We start from the raw sequence: 24,008 nt of genomic DNA on the forward strand, positions 1-24,008 counted from the left end.
CCAGGACTCCTTATTAATAGTAATAATGAATACAAAGTCAAATTCTTCTTAAAAATATGTTTCTTAGAGAATATAGAAAATAAAGCAGAAGGAATGGATATATATGGACTTATAGGGAAAGAAACATGTTGTTTACATAAAGAACAAATTTTATGCCTTACTTCTATCCCAAGTAGCTATTCTCATTAATTTAAAATAGAATCTGCACTATTCTGCTATATCTAATATAATGATCTGGTCACATTATAGAGAAGTAATCTATATCTCTATAATCCAGTTAATATTGGGGTTGTTAGGTGCTGTCAAGTTGATTCTGACTTATATTGACTCCATATGACAGAGAACTGTCTCATAGGGTTTTCGTGGCTATAATCTTTATGGAAGCAAATTGCCAGGTCTCTCTCCGAGGAGTCACTGGTGGATTCGAACTGTCAACCTTTCGGTAAGCAGCTGGGTGCTTAACCATTGAGCCTTTAGTTACCAATAAAAAAACTAGTCAATAATCCATTTTCATTTTAAAATGTGGCAGTTATCTAAAATTTAATTAGATGTTAAATTTTTGATAAGCCAAATACTGGTTTTCTTAATGTCCTGAAAGAGTTCCACTTGGGACTGTGATACTATAGACTCCTTGTGAAGTCAGTTATTCCAAGGTTCTTTTACTGGTTTCTCTTTTTGCACAAGAAACATCTGTCTAAGAATGCACCTTGAATCTTGATATGCAATCTCTGATCTCACTCAACTTGTTTTCTTCTACTCAACCCACTTCAGTTACAGTCTCTCTGGTTAAATTACAAAATATAAGAAGACACACTACAAAAAACAAACAAAAAGAACATATATCCCTTACCAAATACTGGCAAATATATTATGGTCCCTTTTCCATAATTCTGGCAAATTCTGCCTCTGTCCTTAGACTTTATGGGCTGTTTTCATTTATGTATCTTTTTTTTTTCCTCTCACACCAAACATGCCAAAAACCAGAATTCAGTTTTCCATCACCATTATCTTCCCAAATTTCAAACCTTGTAAGCTTGATCTATTTCTAATGTGGCTATCCTCACTTGATATATTTGGGGTACGGATTCAGTTTTCAACAGATCTCAATTTTTCAATATTAGCCATAAAAAAGTCTAAGGACAGTTCTCACATGCCTCTTAAGTCACCTCTCTTCCAGGCAAAATATCTTTACTCTCTTCAATTGTCTTTCATTGGATGTGGTTTCTAAGCCTGTCACCAATATCGATGCAGTTTATACTGTCTTTCTCTCTCTTAAATATTGTGCCCAGACTTAAACACAGTACTCTAGGTGTGTCTTGACTAGGCAAGTCTATAGTGGGACTGTGGCCTCCCTTGGTCAGACAGCACAGAATTAGCTTTGGGAGTTGCTGTGTCAGGCAAGTAGCTACCTTCAAGGATTGTTATGTCAGGCTCCCTCAATCTTCTACTTGTACATCTGAAGGTTTTTTGACTTTACTTCAGGACATTATCTTTCACTAGCCTCCCATCCCCCAAGCATTATATCTACCTGAATTGGTTTCAGAGATATCATCTCTACCTGAAATTTTATTATTTATCCCTTTCTATTCAACTTTGTCATCTATTTACCTAACTAGAATGAAAATGCCATAAGGATGGGGCCTTGGTCTCATTAACCCAGGATATTGCCTGGCATATAGTAGGTATTCAGTAAATGTCTGTTGGATGGATGTGCCATTATTTGCTAAACTAAATCTTCTTCAATTTTCGAAAAACCATTTGAACCCTAATTAGGAAACCCTGGTGGAATAGTGGTTAAGTACTATGGCTGCTAACCAAAGGTTTGGCAGTTCAAATCCACCAGGCGCTCCTTGGAAACTCTATGGGGCAGTTCTACTCTGTCCTATAGGGTCGCTATGAGTCGGAATCGACTTGACGGCACTGGGTTTTTTTGGTTTATGTCATATAATACATTACCCAATTCTCTGAGGTTTATGTCTACTTCAAGTTTGGTTAAGAATGGTTTTCATGCCCTCATACAAATCCCACACATCTAGTCTTTATGAAATTTTATTGAGCCTTATTAGAACACACTGGGAAGGGCCAACTATAGAGATTTCTAGTGTATGTCATCTAATTCTCTTCAGGGTGACACTGAGTCGTTAAAATAGCACATTTCAGGAAAGGACATTCTAAAATTATTACCTACCTTACTGTACAATTTGACCCACAAGTCTCAATCACGAAAAATGTGACTTTTATAAAAATTAAAATATCCTATATTTATAACATCTCCCTGATTCATTAGTCCAGAAATTCTATCAAAAATGAAAGGAGACATCAGTTGTTTTGGGGAAACCATGGAGGTTGCCGGTGAACACCACTCCCCCTCCCACCCCACCCCCGAGTTCACAAACATGGAAATCTGGGGATCAGCATTGAAATCACTTAGTTGCTTCTGGAATTCATCATCTATATAAAAAAGTGGTCATTTGCTTCCTGTCTTCCAGTGTGAAACCTACTCTTAATAATTTGTGATAGTCAAGGACAGCTACTTTATAATCATAATCCTTTTAGTGCTCAAGAATATAAATTCTCTAGCCTCCCATTCCCTGGCAGCCATGCTTTTCCAGTTTGAACACGGTTCCTTTTTGCATGAAGACACAATTAACATAGGGATAGAGTGCTCTGCTTTCAGTCCAGCATCTGTTAGGTGCCTTACACAATGGGCCACCTCACCCACTTTCTTTTTTGTGCTCTAAAAATAGTTTGGTTGTCTAATTGTTATTATCAGGTTTCGTAAGTCTCATCTCATGCAGCGGTTCCACCCTTCCCGCATCTATTCCTTTATATTATCATTACTCTTTACTAGCTTCTCTCTTCCTCTTTTCTACATAGCCGGGGTTATCAGTGAGCTTTTGATGCACCTGCACCAGGATCTTCAGATGCCTCTTCCTTGTCTTCCTCTCTAAGATAAGTTATCATCATAACGTCAGAATTTCCTTTTGGAAATTATGTCTTAAGCCTTGAGTTTTCCTTTCCTTTCCTCTCAAGAAAGCCTTGAGAGTTTCAGTCCAGGCCCATGCAGCATGTACCATTTCTCTCATTTGCTGCTCAATTCCTGGGGTTTACTATGCATCCTGGCACACAGTAGGCTATAATTATTTGTTTAATGAGTGAATAATTGTTCTCTATACTTCCGTATTTTGTTTTCTTAAAGCTCAGGACATACATATGATTATGCCCTTGTACTCCTTCTTGTCTACTGTAAATGGTAAATAGACACAAACGCTTTTTTTTTCTGATATAATTAATTCTTCTTTACTAATTAAGTTTTGTTTCTTTTAGGTTTTTTTAAGTCAAGTTTTATCCAAAATAGCATTATCTAATACAGATTTTGCCATCTTCAGAGGTATTCTTATTGATGAATAATGAAGAATATTCATGAATACAGACAAAAATGTTAAAACATATTATTAATGATTTGTGAACTTAATTGAAAAAACATCATCACAGTTACAAACTTATGCAGCTTTATAAAAACAAAACAAAACAAAACTATCTTTTCAGTCTTCAGGATTTTTGCCTTATTACAAGAATGCATATGGAGTTACCTCACTGCATTAAAAACTAATTAAAAAAAAAAATAAACTATTAGCACAGTAGAGTGGAGTTAACTAAGTTTTTCAGTCTTTCTTTTATCTGATCCTAGAGCTAAAGAGCTACTTACTCTCTGAGAGGAATGTCATAACCTAACCTAAACATTTACCATTCTTGATCTATCCAAAAAAAAAAGAAAAAAAAAAAAACCCATTGCCATTGAGTTGACTCCAACTCATAGCGACATTTTTTATTTAAAATTTCCTCCAACTGGGGATATCTACAAACATTTTCTAATTTAAAAAATTTAGAAAAAACAATTATCAGAAAATAAAATTGGTGAATCATGGATCTCTCGGAAAAAAAAAAAAAAAGCAGCCAATCTCTCTATCATCCTGATTTTAGGAGTGTCATTCAAGGCATGTGCTTTTTTTTTTTTTTTTTTTTTTTAAGAGACTAAAGGCATGGAATGTTAGCAATCTTCATTGTCAGGAAAGTTCCTAAAATTTTGTCTAAATGCCTCATGCATCACTTTAAGCTCATTTCCTCTCATTTACTAGAGGCAGGACAGCTGGCCAGCATCTTCCATCTGCACTGCCCTCAGTCAGCTCCTGATGGTGTTACAGAACACCCTCTTGAAGTGGGAGTGAGGAAGCCAATTTGAAACAGTAGAGAAAACTCTCAGGAAAAAAGGAAAAAAAAAAAAAAAACTTGTGGGAAATAGCGTTTTGAACTTAACTTTGAAAGGGGCTATAGAAAAAAAGGTCAAGGGAGGGGCCAAAATACTTAAGCACAGTCCACTGAATAATTCAAACTAATTCTTAAAAAGTATTATGGGGTCATAAAACACCAGGTCTGGAAATTAAAGATTTTTATACCTCATCAAAAAGTCTTTGAATGTAACTTCCTGGCATACTGCCAATAAGGGCAGCTCTTTGGGGGGAAACCCTATGCCAAAGGCCAAAGAGGCAGCTGTGTTATTCAGCTCCTGAGAGCTTCCAACTCAGCACCCACGCAAGCTCAATTATGAGCAAATTAAAGGGATCCAGACTGAACATAGTAATTGTGGTAATTTAAATAAATAGAGGAAAGTCTACAATTAGTAGGAAAAGATGGATTTTCTCAAAAACCCAGAAGTATCTATCCAGTCTCTTAAATGGCACCCAAAACCCATTGACTAAGCATAGTTACAGCCAATTATTTAATAATAAATTTCCTTCCACCCATCATTTTAATCATTTGTGATGTGACTTAAATGTGACCTTGTGCATGCTGGCAAAAGCCCTCACAAAATACTGAGGCAGGATATTAAAGAAAAAAACAAAGAATTATAATAGATACATAGGAATTAACATCACTGAGTAAAAGTGTAATCAGAGTTAGAGTTTTATGCTTGCATTTCAGAGCACATAGATAATATGTAAGGAGCTCTCGTGGTACAGTGGTTAAGTTCTGCAGTTAATGAAATGTGCAACCTTTCAAGTGCAAAGAATAATTTGGAGGCATTCAAAAAAATAATGGGGAATCTGTTAATGTAGTTGAATATATTAGTAAAAACAAAATATACATAATCACTCTGGATACAAACCCATTGCCATCGAGTTGATTCTGACTCACAGTGACCCTCTAGGACAGAGTAGAACTGCCCCAAAGTGTTTCCAAGGAGCACCTGGTGGATTCAAACTGCTGACCTTTTGGTTAGCAGCTGTAGCGCTTAACTGCTATACCACCAGTGTTCCTTAAAATCTATTCCTAATTTAAAAATGAATTAAAAAAAAAAAAAAAAACACTTTTTAGGAAATCAGAAATAAAAAGAAACATATTTAACCTGATAAAAAGTTTCTATCAGAAACTAACAGCAAGCATCATAATTAACTGTAACACACACATACAAACACACACGTACACGGTAGAGGCATTCTGTTTACTCTTTATATTCATCTTGATTAGCTGATTCTAAAGTTCAAGTGTGAAAGTGAATGAATATGAAGCACCAATGCAACTTTACAAAAGAAGAGAAATTTAGAGGAAGTTTGCCTTATAAGCTATCAAAATACAATGCAATAGCTGGTACTCTAAGGAGCCCTGGGTGCTGTGGTTAAGCAGTCCGCTGCTAACTGAAAGGTTGGAGGTTCGAATGCAGCAGCTGCTCCCAGGGAGAAAGGTGTGGCAGTCTTCTCCCATAAAGACTATGCCTTGGAAACTCTGTGGGGCAGTTCTACTCTGTCCTATAGGATCACTATGAGTTGGAACTGAACTGACGACAATGGGTTTGGAGTTGTTAATCTAAACAGAATACTGCTGGCATGGGGAATGACTAATGTTATCAAGAGAATAGCCAAGTAAGTTCTGAATATGACCCATATTTAATATTCAATGTGATTGCATTCCAAATCAATAGAGAAGGGATGGAAGAGTCAATAATGTCAATAAGGAATTCACACATAAGAAATGCAAATAGATCCCTGAATATAAAAGCAAAAACAAAAACTCCTCAGGTAAGACCAAATTTCATCAAAGGGTGAAAAGTAAATTGTAAATCAAGGTTCACTCATATAACACTACACAACTATAAAGAAACAGTACATGTGCTATAGACACATATAGATGATGGATGGGGCGAATAATAGATAGGTGGAATGCTATCTAGGGGATATACATAGAAAACTATTTTTAATCCATGTTTGTGTCTGGGAAATAGAAAAAGGAGATGGAGATGAGGAAAATCCATTTTTTTCCCAGTAAGAATTATCTGCCTTTAAAAATATAACCCACCCAGTGCCCTCGAGTCGATTCCGACTCATAGCGACCCTATAGGATGGAGCAGAACTGCGCCCTAGAGTTTCCAAGGAGCGCCTGGCCGAAGCAACAGTAAATACATGGAACCCATTCACCTTTTGAATATATGAACAATGACTTGGTAATATGCAAGTTAAAACACTAGCTTAGGTTCAGCAGAAAAAGAAAGAAAACAAAAAAAAAAATGAAGCAACCAAACAAACACACAAAGAGGGTCCTGATGGGGCCCTTTAGCTTTTGAGGATTCCTGCAGACTTTATAAAGCAGGAATCCAGTATAAATTACACAATAAACAGAAGATCCCTTTTCTTTCTTTTTTTTAATTTTTATTTTGAACCGTATGGATTGCTATTTTAAATGCTTCAGGAATTACATTTACATTTTTTAAAGAATACACCTTGATCCTGCTGAGGACTAGTCCTATAAGCACAGTCCCCAATCTTTTTAGCAAATACATTATTTTCTTACATTGGCCCAGTGCTATATCAGAAAATTAAACTACATACAATACTCTGTATACCTAATCAAACAGAGAAGACTTCCCAGTGTTTACCATTGGGGTATCATTTGAGTTTATTCACTGAGAAAGCCAACACATGTACTGCTCTTGCGTGACTATTTTAGGGAGAAGGGATCACAGTGGTCCTAGAATGCTGACCCTCAGAGTCTTCAGCAAGACTATTAGCTTTAAACTGTCACTTGCTGGAAGAGGCAGAACTTGGATAGTTACTTGAAAAATGTTTTTATAACATGTTATTGAGAGCTCTGTTGAATGGTTTATTTTAGTCAATGCTTTTAGTCTGGCACTTGTGTCCTGAGGAAAATAGACCGAGAGTGGTCAAATTTTGTAAATTGAATAAACATCACTATTACTGTTGTCATTCATGGTGTAAGTACAATAAAATGCAGTGGGTGACTGCAAACTACACATATTTGGCAAGGGCTAGTTCAATTTAAAAGACGAAACTTCTCAAAAGCCAAGATTTCAGTAATAAAAAAGATATAAGTACAAATTCAACTGGACTTTCCTTAAGTTTTTTTTTTTTTTTAAGAATTTGATATTTTTCTCTTAAATAAAAATGCATGCTATTATTTTCTATTGCAGGGATGTTTTAGAACCATACTACTGACCACTTTTTTTTTTAACTAATGAGGAAAACAGTAATATATTTGTTCTCACCCTCAAAATTAAGGGCGGTTTTCATACATTCATCTTCCTCATAGAGAAATTAGGGAGACAGAATTGGAAATGTTTCTTAAATACTCTATAAAAACAAATTGCTCTTAAATTGTTAGAAATAACCTATGTCACTGTCACACATGATTCCTTTGGTTTGTCAAAGGTTCACGCTTGAGAAAATACTCTTTTCTGACTAGTGCTCAGGGCAGTTTGGTTGTTGAGGTTTTCTATCAGTCACTTACTGCAGGTGATTAGAGCAAATGCATCCAAGTGATGGAGTTAATTTACAGAAAACGGAATCAATTTCTCTTGTTTCATCATGACTGAACATTTTTCTGAACTCCCATAAATGAGTAACAGATAAGCACTATTTATCAGATTGTTTTATGAAGTGTGCAGTTTTGATTATTCTATTTTATTGTCACTACTAATGAAATATGTAATATGCTTCAAGGAAAAAAAAATGCAAAACTTGGTCCATTCAGAAGGCAGTGAGTACTTTGGTAAGAATTTATTTTGCACTCACAATGTTTTCTAATAGCTCTCTCTCTCTAAGAGCCCACGGGAGAGCAGCCATGTTTTTGGGCATCTGAGATACCTTCCAGAGTTCCACGTTCCAGGGGCTGGAAAACATAGCTCTCAGGTTTGCAGGGACCCTTGCTCTGCCCTAGCAGCCAACAGCTTCCTGGAAATTCTCTGTGGGGCTCATAACTTTGATGCGGTTGCTTAGGCACTGAACCAAAGAACCTTGACAGCTCCAGGGTAGGAAACCCAGGGACCCTTTTTCCCTCCAGTGTCACAGGATTTGGAGACAGGCGTTTAAAGAGATGAATCTTTTCCACTCCTACTATCCCTATCCATCACACATGGAAAAGATGACAGGAGGGGAAGCACCATGGTAGAGGATTCATTTAACCACATTATCTTCCCAAGCCCTGCAACAGGTAAACATGCATAAGAAATGAAAAAGCACGGGCAGAAGCCAGAATGCAAACACAAAGAGCAGGCTAGTCAGAGATGCCCACAGCATTTAGATCCTTGAGAAGAAGAACTCATATTTTTTTTCCAACTTGTAAAGGGAGGACATTTCATAGACCACTTTATAAAAACAGATCATTTATCTTATTTTGAAAAAGGAGATAATTACAATTAAATGTGTGAGAGAAGACAGGATGGCCATTACTCCATCCTCCAGACTTCAGCCACCCTACTCCCTGAGATTTGAGTTTAGGAAACAAAGGCAGGAGCTTCAGGAGATGGATGTGCTGGGGCTGGAGAGCTGACCCGGATGTCACCTCACCCTCGCTTACCGAGGTCCATGCTCTTCGAGGCTTTTAGATTAATTGATTCAGGCTGCCTGGCCGGTGTCACAGGTCTGAAGTTGATGTGCTGATCCGGAAAATACACCGCTGAATCCACCCCAGAGCTGAGGAAAGAAGCCAAATGCCAGATTTAGGCTTAGAATTAGGAAAAAAAAAAAAATGAAACAGTTCTCATTTTGAACACAAACCCTCAGCTCTCTCTGTAGCTTCCAACCAGGCATTTTAAACCAATTCTTGAATCTCAGGTTTCTATGTGAGATGCAGCAGCTCTGTTTCTATCACCCTGTACAATTTAAATAAAATATTCTCTGGCTAATATCATGTTTTACTCTTCACTGATTTCTGCTAATTGGGATCCCACTGTACAATACATAACTTTAAGTGGGGAAGGCGAGCCTGGAAAACACTAGCACTTGAAAAGAAGCCACCAGATACTAGCAAAGCCCAAAAGCGGGTTAAGAGATTCTCGAGGGGCTGTGCATGCCCTTCCTTTAACAAGCTAAAGGGTTAGTATTCTTCATAGAAAACCACCCCGTTGAATGACTGATGGGTGCAGCAGTTTGGTTTTCTACTTTATTTAGGTCTATTTTCTAAAAACTAATGCTAATATAGAGCAAACAGTCTGCTCATCAATAATACCGAAAGGAGATAGAAGGATGGTTGACAATTTAGACACATGTTATATACGAAATATATGAAATGCCCTGATATGGTTTCTAGTACTAGTAGTCAATCTCAATTTTCTTTCTGCTGAATATTTCATTTATTTGCTTGAGGATGGAGGGGATTATATAAAGGAATTACAGACAATACCTTATTTTTTGATGTAAGAATAAATTATATTTATATACTTTTTATAAATGATATTGTAGACACTTTCTCCCTTGGTATTCTCACGTTTAGAAAGTAAATATGGTAGCTCATTTCAACACAACATCTGTCCTGATATCAAATATAGTGAAATGTCAAGTTATCAAACATCCTTGGTAAATACGATAAGTACTGAGGGTTGAGTTTTTCAAACAGTTGGGGGTTTCACACTTTAACAAAACAAAAATGTGTTAACAATTTTGAATGGGAATCCTAAATTGAACAGGTGGTCTTGACTTTTTAATCAAATACTGTATACCAAAATAAGTTTAATCTTTTCTTGAAACTCATCAGTCATGCACATTTCATATTGTTTTAATATTCAGCAATAATAATATTGTGGAATGAAAGAATGCCTGAACCTCCATTATTGCAATACAGTGGTTAGATTCAGGAAGTACCTGTAAGTGGTGGCATAGCGTAGTGCTCAAGTGTACAGATGGGGGGGCTATGTTACATTAGGTACAATTGGGTTAACTTTGATTCATAGTGACCGCACATGACAGAGTAGAACTGCCCTACAGGGTTTTCTAGGCTGAAATCTTTATGGGAGCAGATCATCAGGTCTTTGTCCCAAGAAGTCGCTAGGTAGGTTCAAGCCACCAACTTTTCAGTTAGCAACTGAGTGCTTAACTGTTGTGCTACCAGGGCTCCATGGTGCTAAATCCTGGCTCTGATACTTATTAGCTGTGTGACGTGCACAACTTACTGGACCTCTTACGTGTAAAATGGGTATAATTACACTCTCCAGTGTTGTTAAGAGGATGAAATGAGCTAACATTTGAAAAGTGAACAGAACAGTGTCTGGTACAGAGAAAGTGCTGTAGAAGTGTACAGTAAACCAACAAGCAGATAAATATACAGACCTGCTTTCACTTGATTATAGATTTCTGAGCTTTTTTGAGTCTTTATGGATGCTTGGTACAGTTTCTTTGCCTTCCTTGTTTCTGTCAGATTCTCAGTAGACCTTTGTATAAAAACTCTTCTCTCCTTTCAGTTAGAAGGATAATGTAGTGATCTAGTTAGAGCCTGGGCTCTAAAGCGAGATGCCAGGGTTGTTTGGCCTCAGTTTCCTCAACATAAAATGGATAGTAACAGAATTTATCAAAAGTTGTTGTAAGGATTGAATAAGATATGTTACGCACTAAGAGTAGTGTCTAACACACAGTAAGAGCCCAATAACCATGAGCTATAACAATTATCTTTATTTCTGTGGCAGTCTTTGAACGAGGGTTTTACTTTGTGATGAAGATATTGTATATTTTCGTGAAAATTTCTCAAGAAGTTTAAATCTATTCTTTCAAGCTATGAAGTTTTTTTTTTTTTTTTTAATTTTTTTTCTTCCTTACTGGTGTCTATTCTCAAAAGATGAAACCCGCTATATAAATTGTATTAGATGTGGTAATAACATTTTTATACTTAGGTATCTAGCGATGGTAAAACATGCTAATCATGAACAAAAAGCCTTGACCCACTTAGTGTTATTGACATTGGCCTGACATAGTAGTAATACTCTAAAGAAGAATTCTGAGATGCTACTCTGAACATGAGTGTCTCTTTGAGTCTTGATGTTTTGAAAGCACTTGCCTTTAAATGTTACTCGACCTTTATTTGCTCTTAGTTTTTCATCCTTTGATCCCTTGTGATGATGTGGTTTTAGTGTCAGAAAGACTCATGGCTTTCGTAGAATCAAAGAATTTAAGGGCCAAAAGGGATTAAAGGTCATCTCACCTAACCCCTCATCTTTTAGATAAGACCCTGAGACCCAAAGGGGACTGATGTGCCCCAGGTCTCACAGCTGGCCAGTGGCAATGCCAGGAACAGAACTCAAGCTTCCTGAATTCTTTCCAGAGTCACAAACTTTGGCTAAAGTGGTGGTCGTTCTGGGACACAGGTTGTGGCTGATCCTGGGTCCAAAGAAATCAGGCCTTCCCTTCTCAGCACAGATTTCCTCATACTGTCTGATGTAAGTTATACTGTAGGCTAACTTTTTGTTTCAATAGAGTGGTGCACATTATTAAATAAAAGAAACTACATAACTAATCAAAGTAGATGCCATATTTTATAACACAAGGCTTCAGGGAAGAGGTTTAGGATCAGTTTGCCCAAACCTTATTAAAACATAGATCACACTGCATTTAAAGTGCTTGGCTCAAGGCAGACAATGGAAATCTACCCAACTGAGTAACGTATTGGCTAACTTAATTCATTGCTTTAGATTACCTTACTAAATTAGGCATTAATTATCAAATTAGGAATAAGAATTCAAATTTTCCCAAACTCCTGGGAAACAATTATTCCTACTCCCCTCCAAAAACCAAGCACAAAATGCCTACTGATGTAAGAAAAAAAATTATGTAGTAACCTCAAATTAGAATTTGTTTAAATACAGTGAATTTGTTTATGTATAGATGTTGGGATATAATCAAGGCTGATCAAAGAAATAAAATGCTGCTTTGTAAAATGAATGTAACAAATATTCTTATATATATATATGCCTGATTGTATCTATTAAATTGATCATGATGACACACTTCTGTTATGATTTTGTTTGGGATCAAGTACACACTTTGAGAACCTTCAATAGAAGGATCTCCTCTGACTTGGTATAAAATGGAAATAAGGTAAGATAAGGCTTATATCAGATCGGGAGATATTTTAGGAGGGAAGTGAGTAATATGAGATATTACGAGACCAAAGTCAATGTGAGCATATAGCGCACTGAGATAACGAATGTAGTATAGAATGAGTTAATATGAAAATATTTTAGACACATAAGGTAGGCCAGTAAAATGGTTTGTAATTTTATGCTACATATTGAAAGCTTTTGGAGTGAGAGGCCGATACAATGATTTACTATAAGATGTGACATATTTTAATTTTGAAAGAAGTTAGCATGTGCTCATGGCTGAGCAGGCTGCTGTGGAGGCTGTGGGAAGCTGGAAGTTGACAGCAGGCCAAAGACATGTCTTGGATAAAGGCAGGGTTTTCAGCATGAACAACCAGGGACTCTATCAAATAGAAACGATGCTCAGTGTCAAATTATGCCACATAGTGAATAAATAAGAGTAGCATGAAACACATCCCAGTGGCCCGAATATGGTGACAAATCAGGAATGTGAAAGACACATAAGAACCAGCGATGAATGTCCAAGGGGAACTGTCTGAAATAAGGCGTCAGGACAAGATGATCTTGAGAGGCATGCCAAAAAAATTAAAACTGTAGCCTCAGGTGTCCATGGATCAGTTCCAGCAACTGGCTTCAATGAGTGAGAGTAAATGGAGGGCCTGTATGTAATAGAAAGGGGCAAAGAGAGTGGGCAAAATAGGAAGATACAGATATAGGCACAACAGATCTATAGAGAGGAATAGAGAAGGAGGAGAAAGATTCACCCAAGGAATTATCAAATGTCTACACTGTTAATAGAATTCAATATATTCTGCCTGCTGATGAATTGTCTTAAACTCTCCCTGAGATCTCACTGCAAAAAAAAAAAAAAAAAAAAGATATTTCCTTTGTATTTATTTTTTATATTTAGACAAATTTTAAACCTTTCTCTAATAATTATTTACATCATAGTACAACTACTGATTGCTTACAAAATAGTACAACTAATGATTTTCTTTTGGTTCAAAATACAGGCGTTAAGTTTGATCAAATTCGTTTTATGCTCCTCATGCAACAATAGCTTTCTGCTTTATAAGGCTGGCTCTGTCCATAAACACCCCTTTTCCATTTTAAAGGGTTTTTCATTTGTTTTAAAAGACAGAACAGCCTCTTTTGCTCAGCTCTCCTGGTTCCCTTTCAATCCTTCCTCCATCCCAAGTTTCACACATCCAAACCCCATTGCTGCTATTGGTCATCTAGCAACGCAGCAGCTTGCAGGATAGTGTAGGTCACAGAATCCCAGGAGGGAGAAAAATTCATGGCATTAGACTTGTTCTTCCACCTTAAAAATGTCTTTTGGCTCTGTCCCTTCCTGTCCACCCATGCTGCTTCTCCATTCATGCCCTTCTCTTCTCTTGCTACTTGGTCTCCTTGTCTATTTCTTCCCCCCATTCACACCATCCTCCACTGAGTGAACTCTCTTAACCTGATATTGTTACTTCACTTGAAACCTTTATGCTTGTCCAGTCCTTTCTGTAAACACTTGGTGCTCTCTGGGCATGGTAGCCAAGAATCCCATTGATTCTTCCTCTAGATGTTTATGCTTTAGCCACAATGAAAACACTATGCTCTTCCCCTTACTTCTTTGCCCAGTGAGCTTTTTCCATTCTCCAAGAAATAGCCCAAACACTACTTCTGTGAAAAATTCCTTGACCTTTGCTGGCAGAGTGAGTAGCTCTTTCCTTTGGGCTCACATGACATTTTGTATCTAATGTTTAGTAGGATGGATTCTAATTATCCATGTGTCTGTCCCTTCAACAGGACAATGCATTTCTTGAGGGCAAGGATGCCTTCTAACCATTAGAGTACCTTATATAGTGTCTGGCTTGGAGCTCCATAAATACTTTTGAATGGGTGAGTGAGTGAATGAATGACCTAATGACCAAATACAGTAGAGCAGAAAAGAAGAATAAGGCCAGAGAAAATGCCATACTTCTGACTGAAAGGAGATTACTGTTGACCTTTAAGAAAGCAATTCAAGTAGAGTGGTTTGAACAGAAGACAAAGCACAGGGGATTAGAGAGAAAGAGGGTGAAAAGAAAATGGAAGTTACTAGTCCATGCCATAACTTGAAAATTCACAGCAGTGAAGGCCAGTAGAAGCTTTCTTTCAAGATCACAGAGGAATGTGCTTTGCTAAACAGGGAAGGGAAGAAACCTGTGGCAGTTGTAGACTGAAGCAGTCAAAAAGGCAGTTGCTAAATCCCCAGAATTCCACCTGTGTACTATCTCTGAACTGTTTCTCTCACCTGAAGGTTTCCCATCTGTAAGCTTCCCCCCAGGCTCCACAGTGCAGGTCCTTAGTACCTCTCACTGCAATCGCCACAGTAGGTATTCAAGGAGTATCAGGCTTCTAGCAGATACCAATCCTCTTCCATTTACCCAATGAATTGTTATACACAACTAAAATCCAAGTTTTGTTTTGTCTATAGCCTACGCAAAACCCTACAATAAGATTTCACTATCAAATGTAGTCTGTATTCCTTATTCTTGCACTCTGGGCTTTATTATCTGGCCAATCAACCAAGATACAAGTTGCACACATCAACTTACTTTCCCACTTCCGTGCTGTTTCTTCTGCTTCTCCCTCCTTCTGAAATTCCCTTCCTTGTTGATCTCATCTAATAATTTAATGTCCAACCTCTATTCATCCTTTAAGACTTAGCTCAAATGCCACTTTTCTTACAACATTTTCCCTGATTCCTCCATCTGAAAGCATCTCCTTTGCCTCAGATGCCCAGAGCATTTTATCTGTATATTCTGGTAAATACTACACTGTACCGTGTGTTCTAGTTATCACTTTGACTCATTAGCCTACTAGCCTCTAGAGGGCAAAGTTTGTATCTGATTCATCTTTGTACTACCCCAATGGCTTTGCACATATACACAGCATATTCAATAAAGTGAGACCAATACAATTATTTTAAAAATGGATGTCTTTGAATGCCACTGAACTGTCATTTTTCATCCAGGATAGAGGCAGGCAATGGAAACAAATTAACAAAATTAATTACGTTCACATGTTCTTTCAAGAAACCCCCAGAGATACTGATCTAGAACATTATGGTGATTATCAATCTAGTTCATGAAATTGTGTTTGAGTAAGGTAACTGACTCCAAAAATATAAGAATCAGAGATGGCTAAATATAGTAAGCTTCCATCTAATAGCGTTAGCTATACTCTTGTGTTGCTTTATTTTTAGTGGAGTTTATTAAAAAGCATAATAGGAATTACACTAGCATTGCTGCAAGAAAAATAAAGAAATTTCACAAGATTGTCATGGGACACAGAATGGAATAAAATACACAGTTTTTAACAGCCATAATAAATACAGAAAATAGCAAAGGGACAATTTAATGATATTTAAAACTCCTCAGAAGAAAAAAAATCTATGAATTCCTCTAGTCAAATGATGAGTATGCTTAGTAAATCTCTCTCTCATGCTTGTGTGATTCTAAAAATTATTGATTTTTAGTTTCTATTAGAGAGTGGATATAATATTGGGTACCCTTTTCAATATTTTAGATTATATATGGCATTGCTTTAATTTTTAGATTCCATTAACTTTCTTAGAACATCTATTTTTAAAATACCTTTAGGGTTTGCCAGTTACAGATGGGGGAAAAATAACAAAGCTTAAGCTTTGTATTTTCTCAGTTTTATTTATAACCCTATATAACTTTTCTTTGAGCTCCACTGTTTGTTTTTAAACTTGTAAATGAAAATTCAACAACTTTCTTACATATTTTAATAACAGAAGATGCATCTTAGCAAATTCCAAGAAGCAAAATACGAACAATCTGAACTATTAGTTATGAGAAAACTTCACTGGAAAGGAATTATGGACACTATGAGATTTCCAATCTGGAAAGAAACAGAGTAAAAATAAGGTTGCTGGGTTTCCCCAGAAAAACCATAATGGGGAACATTTACAATATATCATTTTATCGATACCTGTGGCTGTAATCTTCAAGACCCAATTCCAGATCAGGATGTGGTGGTGGAGAAGGTGGTACTTCACTCTCTGTCCATCCATCATTGGGAAGCAATAGCTCTAAAAACAAAGAACAAGTGAAGCTGTAGTAAACTGTGGCAGAACCACTCAGTTCCTGGTTTTGTTTCAGTCTATCTCACAGACACAAATCTAACCAGCACATAAACTAGCCTCGAAACAAATAAGACCTCTAACGGGCCTGAAGGATTCGAATGAAAGCTAATGCAACCTGTGTGAGGAAATCTAAGCCTGCTAATATGTTTTTATACTGGTGACCTGCTGGCAACCTCTGGCAAGTCAAGTCGATGCATCTTAACTACCTTTTTCCACCTATGAAGGGCTGACACATATTAATTACTGGTGATTTGTGGAAGAGTAATGAAGCACCTCTTTTATGTTTAAAAGTTTTTGTTAACAAGACTCTATAATGAATACTCTGGACTACATGGTGATTTAAGGATCTGTCTCAGTGGCAAAATTACTTTTTAAAAAATCATGAAATTTAGTATATCTACTCACATTTTTGGAAACCCTTGTGGCATAGTGGTTAAGTGCTACAGCTGCTAACCAAGAGGTCAGCAGTTCAAATCTGCTAGATGCTCCTTGGAAACTCTATGGGCAGTTCTGCTGTGTCCTATAGGGTCACTATGAGTCGGAATTGACTCGACGGCAGTGGGTTTGGTTTTTCTGGACTCACATTTTAGACACAGTAGGGGGAACACATTTTTTGCAACTGTGCCATGATGGAAGCACCTGGGTTTGGGGCCAGGCAAGCAAAAGACTGGGGTCTAAATTCCAGTTTCCCACCTACTCCCTACTGGAAAAAATATACATGTACTCTGAATCTTACTACAACTGCTACTAGTGAGATTTATCATGATCTTATTATGTACTCTGCTAAACATTATGTGCATTATGTCATTAAATGCTCATATTTAATGGGAATATTAACCAATGTATGAAAAGCCTTATAGAGCATTTTGATTAAGAGTGTGGCTTTTGGAGCGAGATTGCCAGGTTTCTAATCTGGGTTCTAGTGTTATGTAGCCTTGGGTAGATTACACAGCTTCTCTAAGCCTCAGTTGTTTATAAAAAAAAAAAAAAAGTTGTTTATAAAGTATAATAATAATACCTTCACTAGAGGAGTGTAAGATTAAAATAAGATGGTGCATTTTCAAGGATTGATTTATAAATGCAAAGTGCTAGCTAAGTAATGTTAAAGCCTATTACTTTATAAATCATAAACTCCTCTGTGTACTTCTTACAGTGGGATATTTGGTAAAATGTAGGCCATCTTTGGCCCTGATTGCTGGAACAAGAGAAAATCTCTTGTTTCTTGACCCCTGAGAACTTCTGCTGGCAAGAAAATCTGCTTTGACTTGTCCACATGCCAGGTAAGAACTTGCTTCAAGCTCTGTCCCATGGACTAGGCTGAAATAGGGATAGTTTTAGCAGTGCTGACTGATGCATCCTTGGGAATGAGGCTCACAACAGAAGATACAGTAGGTGACTAGGGTATAGAATTATGATGAGCAAAGTTAGCCAGCACTGCCCACCTGCATCATCCCCACCCCAGTGGTTTGGTATTGGTGGCAACAGCCAACAAAGTAGCTAGAAATTTGCTGAGAGGAAGAGTAGAAGGATTACAATGTAATTAGGGGACATGGGACATATGAGGACAGCAACCTTTCTGCTGGCTCTAATTTCTCTATCATCAACTTCCCACTCCATCTTCCATCTTGGTGGTAAACACAGATATGATCATGTAACTTGCTTGCCCAAAAACACTTCATTTTCACCCCAGTGCCTACAGGATAGGAGTCCCTGAGTGGTACAAATGGTTAACAAACTTGACTACTAAATAAAAAGTTGGGAGTTCAAATTCACCCAGAGGTACCTTGGAAGAAAAGCTTTCTGATATACTTATGAATAATCAGCCATTGAACAACCCACTGGGGCACAGTTCTACTACAGGGTCACCATGAGTTGGAATTGGCTTGATGGCAACTGGCTTTAGACTATAGATAACCTCCTCTTTGTTATGCTCTTTCTCGTCTCCTTCCTCTTACTCAAATTCTTCTCTGGCTTGTCAACTTTTATTACAGCCATTAGCTTTAATTTTAATTGCATTGATATAATCAATGTATGTGTTTTTCAAAGTGGCAATGGGTGCAGAGGACAAGATAGCGTGTTTGTTGACTTTTATTGATACATTTTTAAACAACATATTCAGATGCTGTAGGGGCATTTGGTTTCCCCCTTTTAACCCAAACAGCTTTGTTAAGTCATATATCAGTGTAAAAGTCTAGAATTCTTATCTCCTAAAAAGATTTCTGGATTTCCTTTGGTGTACAGGACACAGTCTTACAGTCTTCTTGATGGCCACTCCATACACATGTCTGTGAATGTTGACAGTTCACCCTCTAGTCACTATCATTGATGGCCAAATGGTCCTTCTCTTAATCACCATAATTTACTGTTGTTGTTGTTTGTTTTTCAGAATGAGATTAGAAAAGAAGGGTAAAGAATACTGAGAAAAAAAGGTCAGCAAACTACGGCCCCTGGGCCAAAACAGTCTGCCATCTGTTTTTGTAAATAAAGTTTTGTGGGAATACAGCCATGCCCATTCATTCACATATTGTCTATAGTTGCTTTTGCATTATGCTGACACAGAGTTTAATAGCTATGACAGAGTCTCTATGGCTTTCAGAGCCTAAAATATTTATTATCTGGCCCTTTACAGAAAAAGTTTGCTGACCTCTGCTTTAGACTATTCTTGAGGACAGTAATGGCATTGCATTCATTTTTGCATCCCTCAGAGTTTATCCTGCCCAATGGGAGTGTTCAATAATCATTAGTCAAATTAAAAAGTATAATTCCCATCACTGATCACTGCTGCAGAGGTTATGCTTTACATACAATAGATGAGTAGGTATATGCTGTTTCCCAGGAGGATATGCATGTGGAAAAATTATACTATTATATTCTTCTTCAAAGGACCCCAGAGAACATGGATGCAGTGGGACTAGACACAAAACCAAAATGTTTGATTTGGGGTGGATACGAAGGCCTTGGTGGGTAATCCTGGGAAGACATGAGAACAATGGGTGCGTGGGCAGGGGCTGAGACGGACTTGAGCAGGAAGGGAAGGAGAAGCAGAAGAGCACAAAAGAGGAGATGAGAGACATAAAAAAAAGTAATAAGCCAGCAGCAATCTATGCTGAGGCTATTACTCTAGCTGGGTGAGATCTGCCAGTGAGATTCTTCAAAAAATACAGTGTTAGTGTACTTCATTACCATTTAGGTGCTTAATAGGATTTTATAGTAACCCCCTGGGACCCAACCTCCATCCTTATTTCCATCTTGGAGCACCACACTTACTCCACTGCGGGCATTGCTAGCAATTCTCCAACACAAATGTAAATGTTCTGGTGTTACGATTTCTATAAACGTTAGCTCTAAAAATGTCTTTTCTGTGTAACAGCTTGACAGGAATAAAAAAATACATAACTCGGGGACTGTGGGTGGTACGTACTATTATTACAAAAATAGATGGAACACAGCATATCAACAGTGGATGTTTAAATATACAAAAGAAAGAAAAAGGGGAAGGGAAAAAAGTCAATGTTTTATTTGGCTGTAACAGTTCCTCTCCTTACTAGACATTACATTTTGTCAAGTTGACTCTGTTTTATAAAGGAGGTCCTTAAAAAAAAATTGGTAATGTTGAGTCAAAACTCACTCAGGTTTCACCTGGCCAAATCTTAGTGGCACATTAACATTGTACCTGGATCTGAAACTCAAGAACCCACAGTGGTTCCCAAACTTTAAATGTTACTAACATTACAAAAAGGCGATGATCATGATATTCTTCTATAGAACCATATTTATAAATTTTGAGATAACTTATCTGTGTCTAAGTCAATAGGCTTATTTAGAAAAGAGAATTTCACGTATTGGCCTCTAACGGCTAAAAGTTAATGGGTCATTGCTGTGAGAGTCCTAATTCTTACAATTTGATATTATATCACAGATCCGCAAAGAAATAATAACAATAGATTTTCTTTGCTTTTTTTAAAAAAATAATGCTTAGTAGAGTTAGTTCTTAAAAGAATTGGATTTTTAAAATTAACTTGTAAAACTGAGGTGCGGGAAAGAAATGAAGGAGAAACCTAGCAGGTGGTCAATCTACATTTGTTTGTTTGTTTGTTTGTTTTTCCATTGCTAAAAAGGTGGTTCTACCCGGATTTAAGTCTCAGACAAAATCTCCCACTGGTGGTCTGTGGCCACTTGTGACCAAAGGTATAGGAGAGATAAAAACTCCTGAATAGTCTACTGAAGTATCCAACTATTATTACATCTTGTTTAAAGCATGTGTTTTTAGTGAATTTGTTGTTTAAAAATAAAACTCTGGATGCATCCTTACACCTTATCTTGAACTAGTTGTATAGGTTTATTGTTTTAGCCTTTGCTGTCCCTTCTAGAAACAGTATCTCATTTCCTTGAGTATTTCAATGTCCTCTAGAAATGAGTAGTGGAAGTATTAATGCAGTATCCATATTTTATAGGTATTAAAAAATGTAGCAAGATAGGAGGTAACTTGCCCAGTGTTCCCATGGAAATCACTGGTATAATTAGGAAAAAAACCATGAACTTGGATTTTTGCTGGACCACATGCTGCTTGAGAATTAAATGCCAATCAAATTACATAAAGGCTTGATATTTTAATACAGATTCCAATGCTTTTGATCATCTAATGTAGGCAGGGTGAAGAGAAACTGTTCTATTCTTTAGAAAACTTGCTGTTCCTTCCCCAGACTCTCAAGCTATTGTGATTTAAGGTCTCGGAAGAAGACTTTGTCCCATCACAAATACTTCTAATTTCCTTAGGAACATGAGGAAATTATACTGAGTATTTCTTTATGTACATATTAAGTCAGCTTCTGATAATGAACATTCTCAGTATAAGAGGAAAGGACTTCATTAGTTTTGAGGGGTCAGTGCAAGATAATGCCCAGGATGTGGTGTAGTGGGTAGACTCCAGTCAAAAAGACGTGAATGATTCCAGGCTCTGTATATATCAAGTATGTGGTCTTGAGTAAATTATTTATTCTCTCTGACCTCCTATTTCTTCAACTGTGAAATAAGGATAATAATATTATCCACTTCTGGTATGCATGCAAATTGCTTAGAAGAATATCTAACAGAAAGTATGCATTTAATAAATGGTAACAGCTGTTTCTACAACACTCACTAAAATGGAGGGATTCACAGGAAAAAAAAAAAAAAAATAACACCCCGTTCTGATGAATCAGTTTAATCTAGAGCAACTTCAGATTCACAAACCTGTTGTGATAGAGTAATCTCAGAATTTAGAAACTGCTCCCAGGTAGTAAAATTTTGGCAACATCTTAAATGTCCAAAAGCAAGAAATTTACTATTATAATATATGGTACATTCAATAGAAAATTGTGCATCCATTGAAAGGGATGCTGTAAATGAGTATTCAGGGCACGGGAAGATGCTATCGATTTAAAAAGGCTGCTTCCTAAGCAATATGTACAGTAACTTCCATTCCTAGAGGATATACACACATTTTAATAAAGAAAAGACTTGAAAAATACATGTAAAAATGTTATTGATTAGTATCTTGGATAGGTAGACATATGAGTAATACTACATTTCTTTTTATTGCTTTTTTCTAAATTTTCTACAATGAATATGTATTAGTTTTCCAATATAAAAAAAAAAAAAGAGGGAGACGAAAAAATTTTCTTGGTGATGTAAAGTAAAATTACTGAAAATCCAGGAAAAAGCCCCCAGGTTTTATGCATCTAGAGCTCTACTAGAAATGTAATCCATACCAGAAAATCGGGGAAAGTCAGTGTAGCAAGTCAATGACAAGAACATTCCAACTTTCATGTAATCGTCACAGTTCATGGTGTTTGCCACGCTGGTATTAGAGTCAAATATAAATCTCTGAATTGTGTGATGACTATTTTATGGTTTAATGCATATAGTTTTTAAGTTTTATAGGTATTTATATTTGGTAACTTTCAATATTAAAAGAGCTTTAAAAAAAAAAAAAAAGGTTTGCCATCTTCTCTAGTCAAGGTTTGTTTTCTACATAGCCCTCCATGTTTGGGGCAGCGAGGATAGAAACTGTCACTTAAGCTGGGGGCGTTGCCAGGGATCGGGTTCACAGCTTCTGAGTCAGCTCTCCCATCTCTCTCTCAATGTTCATGACTTAGAGTAACAAAGTCTGCACTTAGTCTAATTAACTCCTTTTAAAGAAATAAATAAAAAGACACTTTTGTGTTTTCTCACTCCATTTGCAGTGGAGAGGATGGACAGGCTCTTACCTTTCCATTTGTCTTGTGGACTATAAGGGGCAAACGGATGCAGTGTGCCGTTATCGTTTCTCCTGGAGGTGGTTACGGTGTTTTGACAGTTCTCCAAGCCTGGCTTGGAAAATGCCCCACACTCTGCAGGCTCCTATGGGATGAAAATGAAAGTTATGTTTTTTTTTAAAAAAATATGTTCCCACTTGGTCAACTGCGGCAAAGCTAAAGTATGATGCATTTATTCAAGTGTCAACTGCACGTAAGTCCTCTTCTATGGAAAAGCAGAATGGCCCTGCTGGTTAAAACAGCTTTGAATATGAAATAAGCAATACTGACGACATGGTGCTAGGGACTGGGAGTGTGGATAGCCAACACAAAAAGGGATTGATGTTACTATTCTTTCTCCACTTAAAACTGGCTTCCTTCACATTTTCTTCCATCTGGGAGTACAGGTTGTGTCAGTGTCAACTCAAGAATACAGTTAATGCCAAGGGTGTTTCTCTGCCAACCAGCTGGTTCCTCTCTCTCTTGGCAACTGAGTGCCTGTTCTCTAACACAAGTCAGAACCCAAGCAGGTTAGCCACGAAGTGCCGTGAGGGTGTTGCCCACAGACATCAGGTCTTCTGGCCAGGTGCTAAAACAAACTGGTGTGACATCACCAGACAGTTGTTCTCCTGAGATCTTTTCTTTTTTTCTATATTTCCCCCTCCTATTTTGATTTTGACAGTCTGCAAACAAATTCACAGTTGACTTAAAACTGCTGTATCTAGCACCCCCAAAAGCCATGTTCCATAGGTGCTGAAGAGGTAATAGGAGCAAGCTGATTATATCTAGCTATTTTTTCAAGAGGATGAAGGCACAGAGAACTGGGTTTTGTTCTTGCTCACACTGTGTCCCTCAGAGGTTTTAAAACCCCTTGCCTGTTGCTGTCGAGTTGATTCCCACTCATAGCAACTCTATAGGACAGAGTAGAACTGCCGCAAAGAGTTTCTAAGGAGCAGCTCATGGATTTGAACTGCCGACCTTTTGGTCAGCAGCCGAACTCTTTAACCACTGAGCCACGGGAACTCATCTCATGGTTGCTCCATTGACCCTCTTGTGAGAGGAAGATGCCGCAAACTGAAACACAGGTGTGATCCCCAAAGCATTTTTCTTCTGAGAAAAGCATTTGGCTCCATCAATGCATTGGATTTATTCTTGCCTCTCCCCTTTAGTTACAAAAACTTGGTATCCTGCTAATTAAACAAAGTGT

General features: G+C 37.3%; 1 protein-coding gene across 4 annotated transcripts in view; it reads right to left on the reverse strand.

The window, feature by feature from the left end:
• PARD3B (par-3 family cell polarity regulator beta) overlaps nt 1-24,008 on the reverse strand; it is a 1,162,629-nt gene that overhangs the window by 413,603 nt on the left and 725,018 nt on the right. For all 4 annotated transcript variants that reach the window (XM_003406115.3, XM_003406117.3, XM_003406114.3 and 1 more), the window contains 3 exons: nt 22,775-22,907; nt 16,373-16,472; nt 8,869-8,984 (listed from right to left, as the gene is read on the reverse strand). In XM_003406115.3, coding sequence (XP_003406163.2) covers nt 8,869-8,984; nt 16,373-16,472; nt 22,775-22,907 — 349 coding nt within the window. The remainder of the gene's footprint in view (nt 1-8,868; nt 8,985-16,372; nt 16,473-22,774; nt 22,908-24,008) is intronic.

This window comes from Loxodonta africana, chromosome 6, assembly GCF_030014295.1.
Source record: "Loxodonta africana isolate mLoxAfr1 chromosome 6, mLoxAfr1.hap2, whole genome shotgun sequence".
NCBI lineage: Eukaryota > Metazoa > Chordata > Mammalia > Proboscidea > Elephantidae > Loxodonta > Loxodonta africana.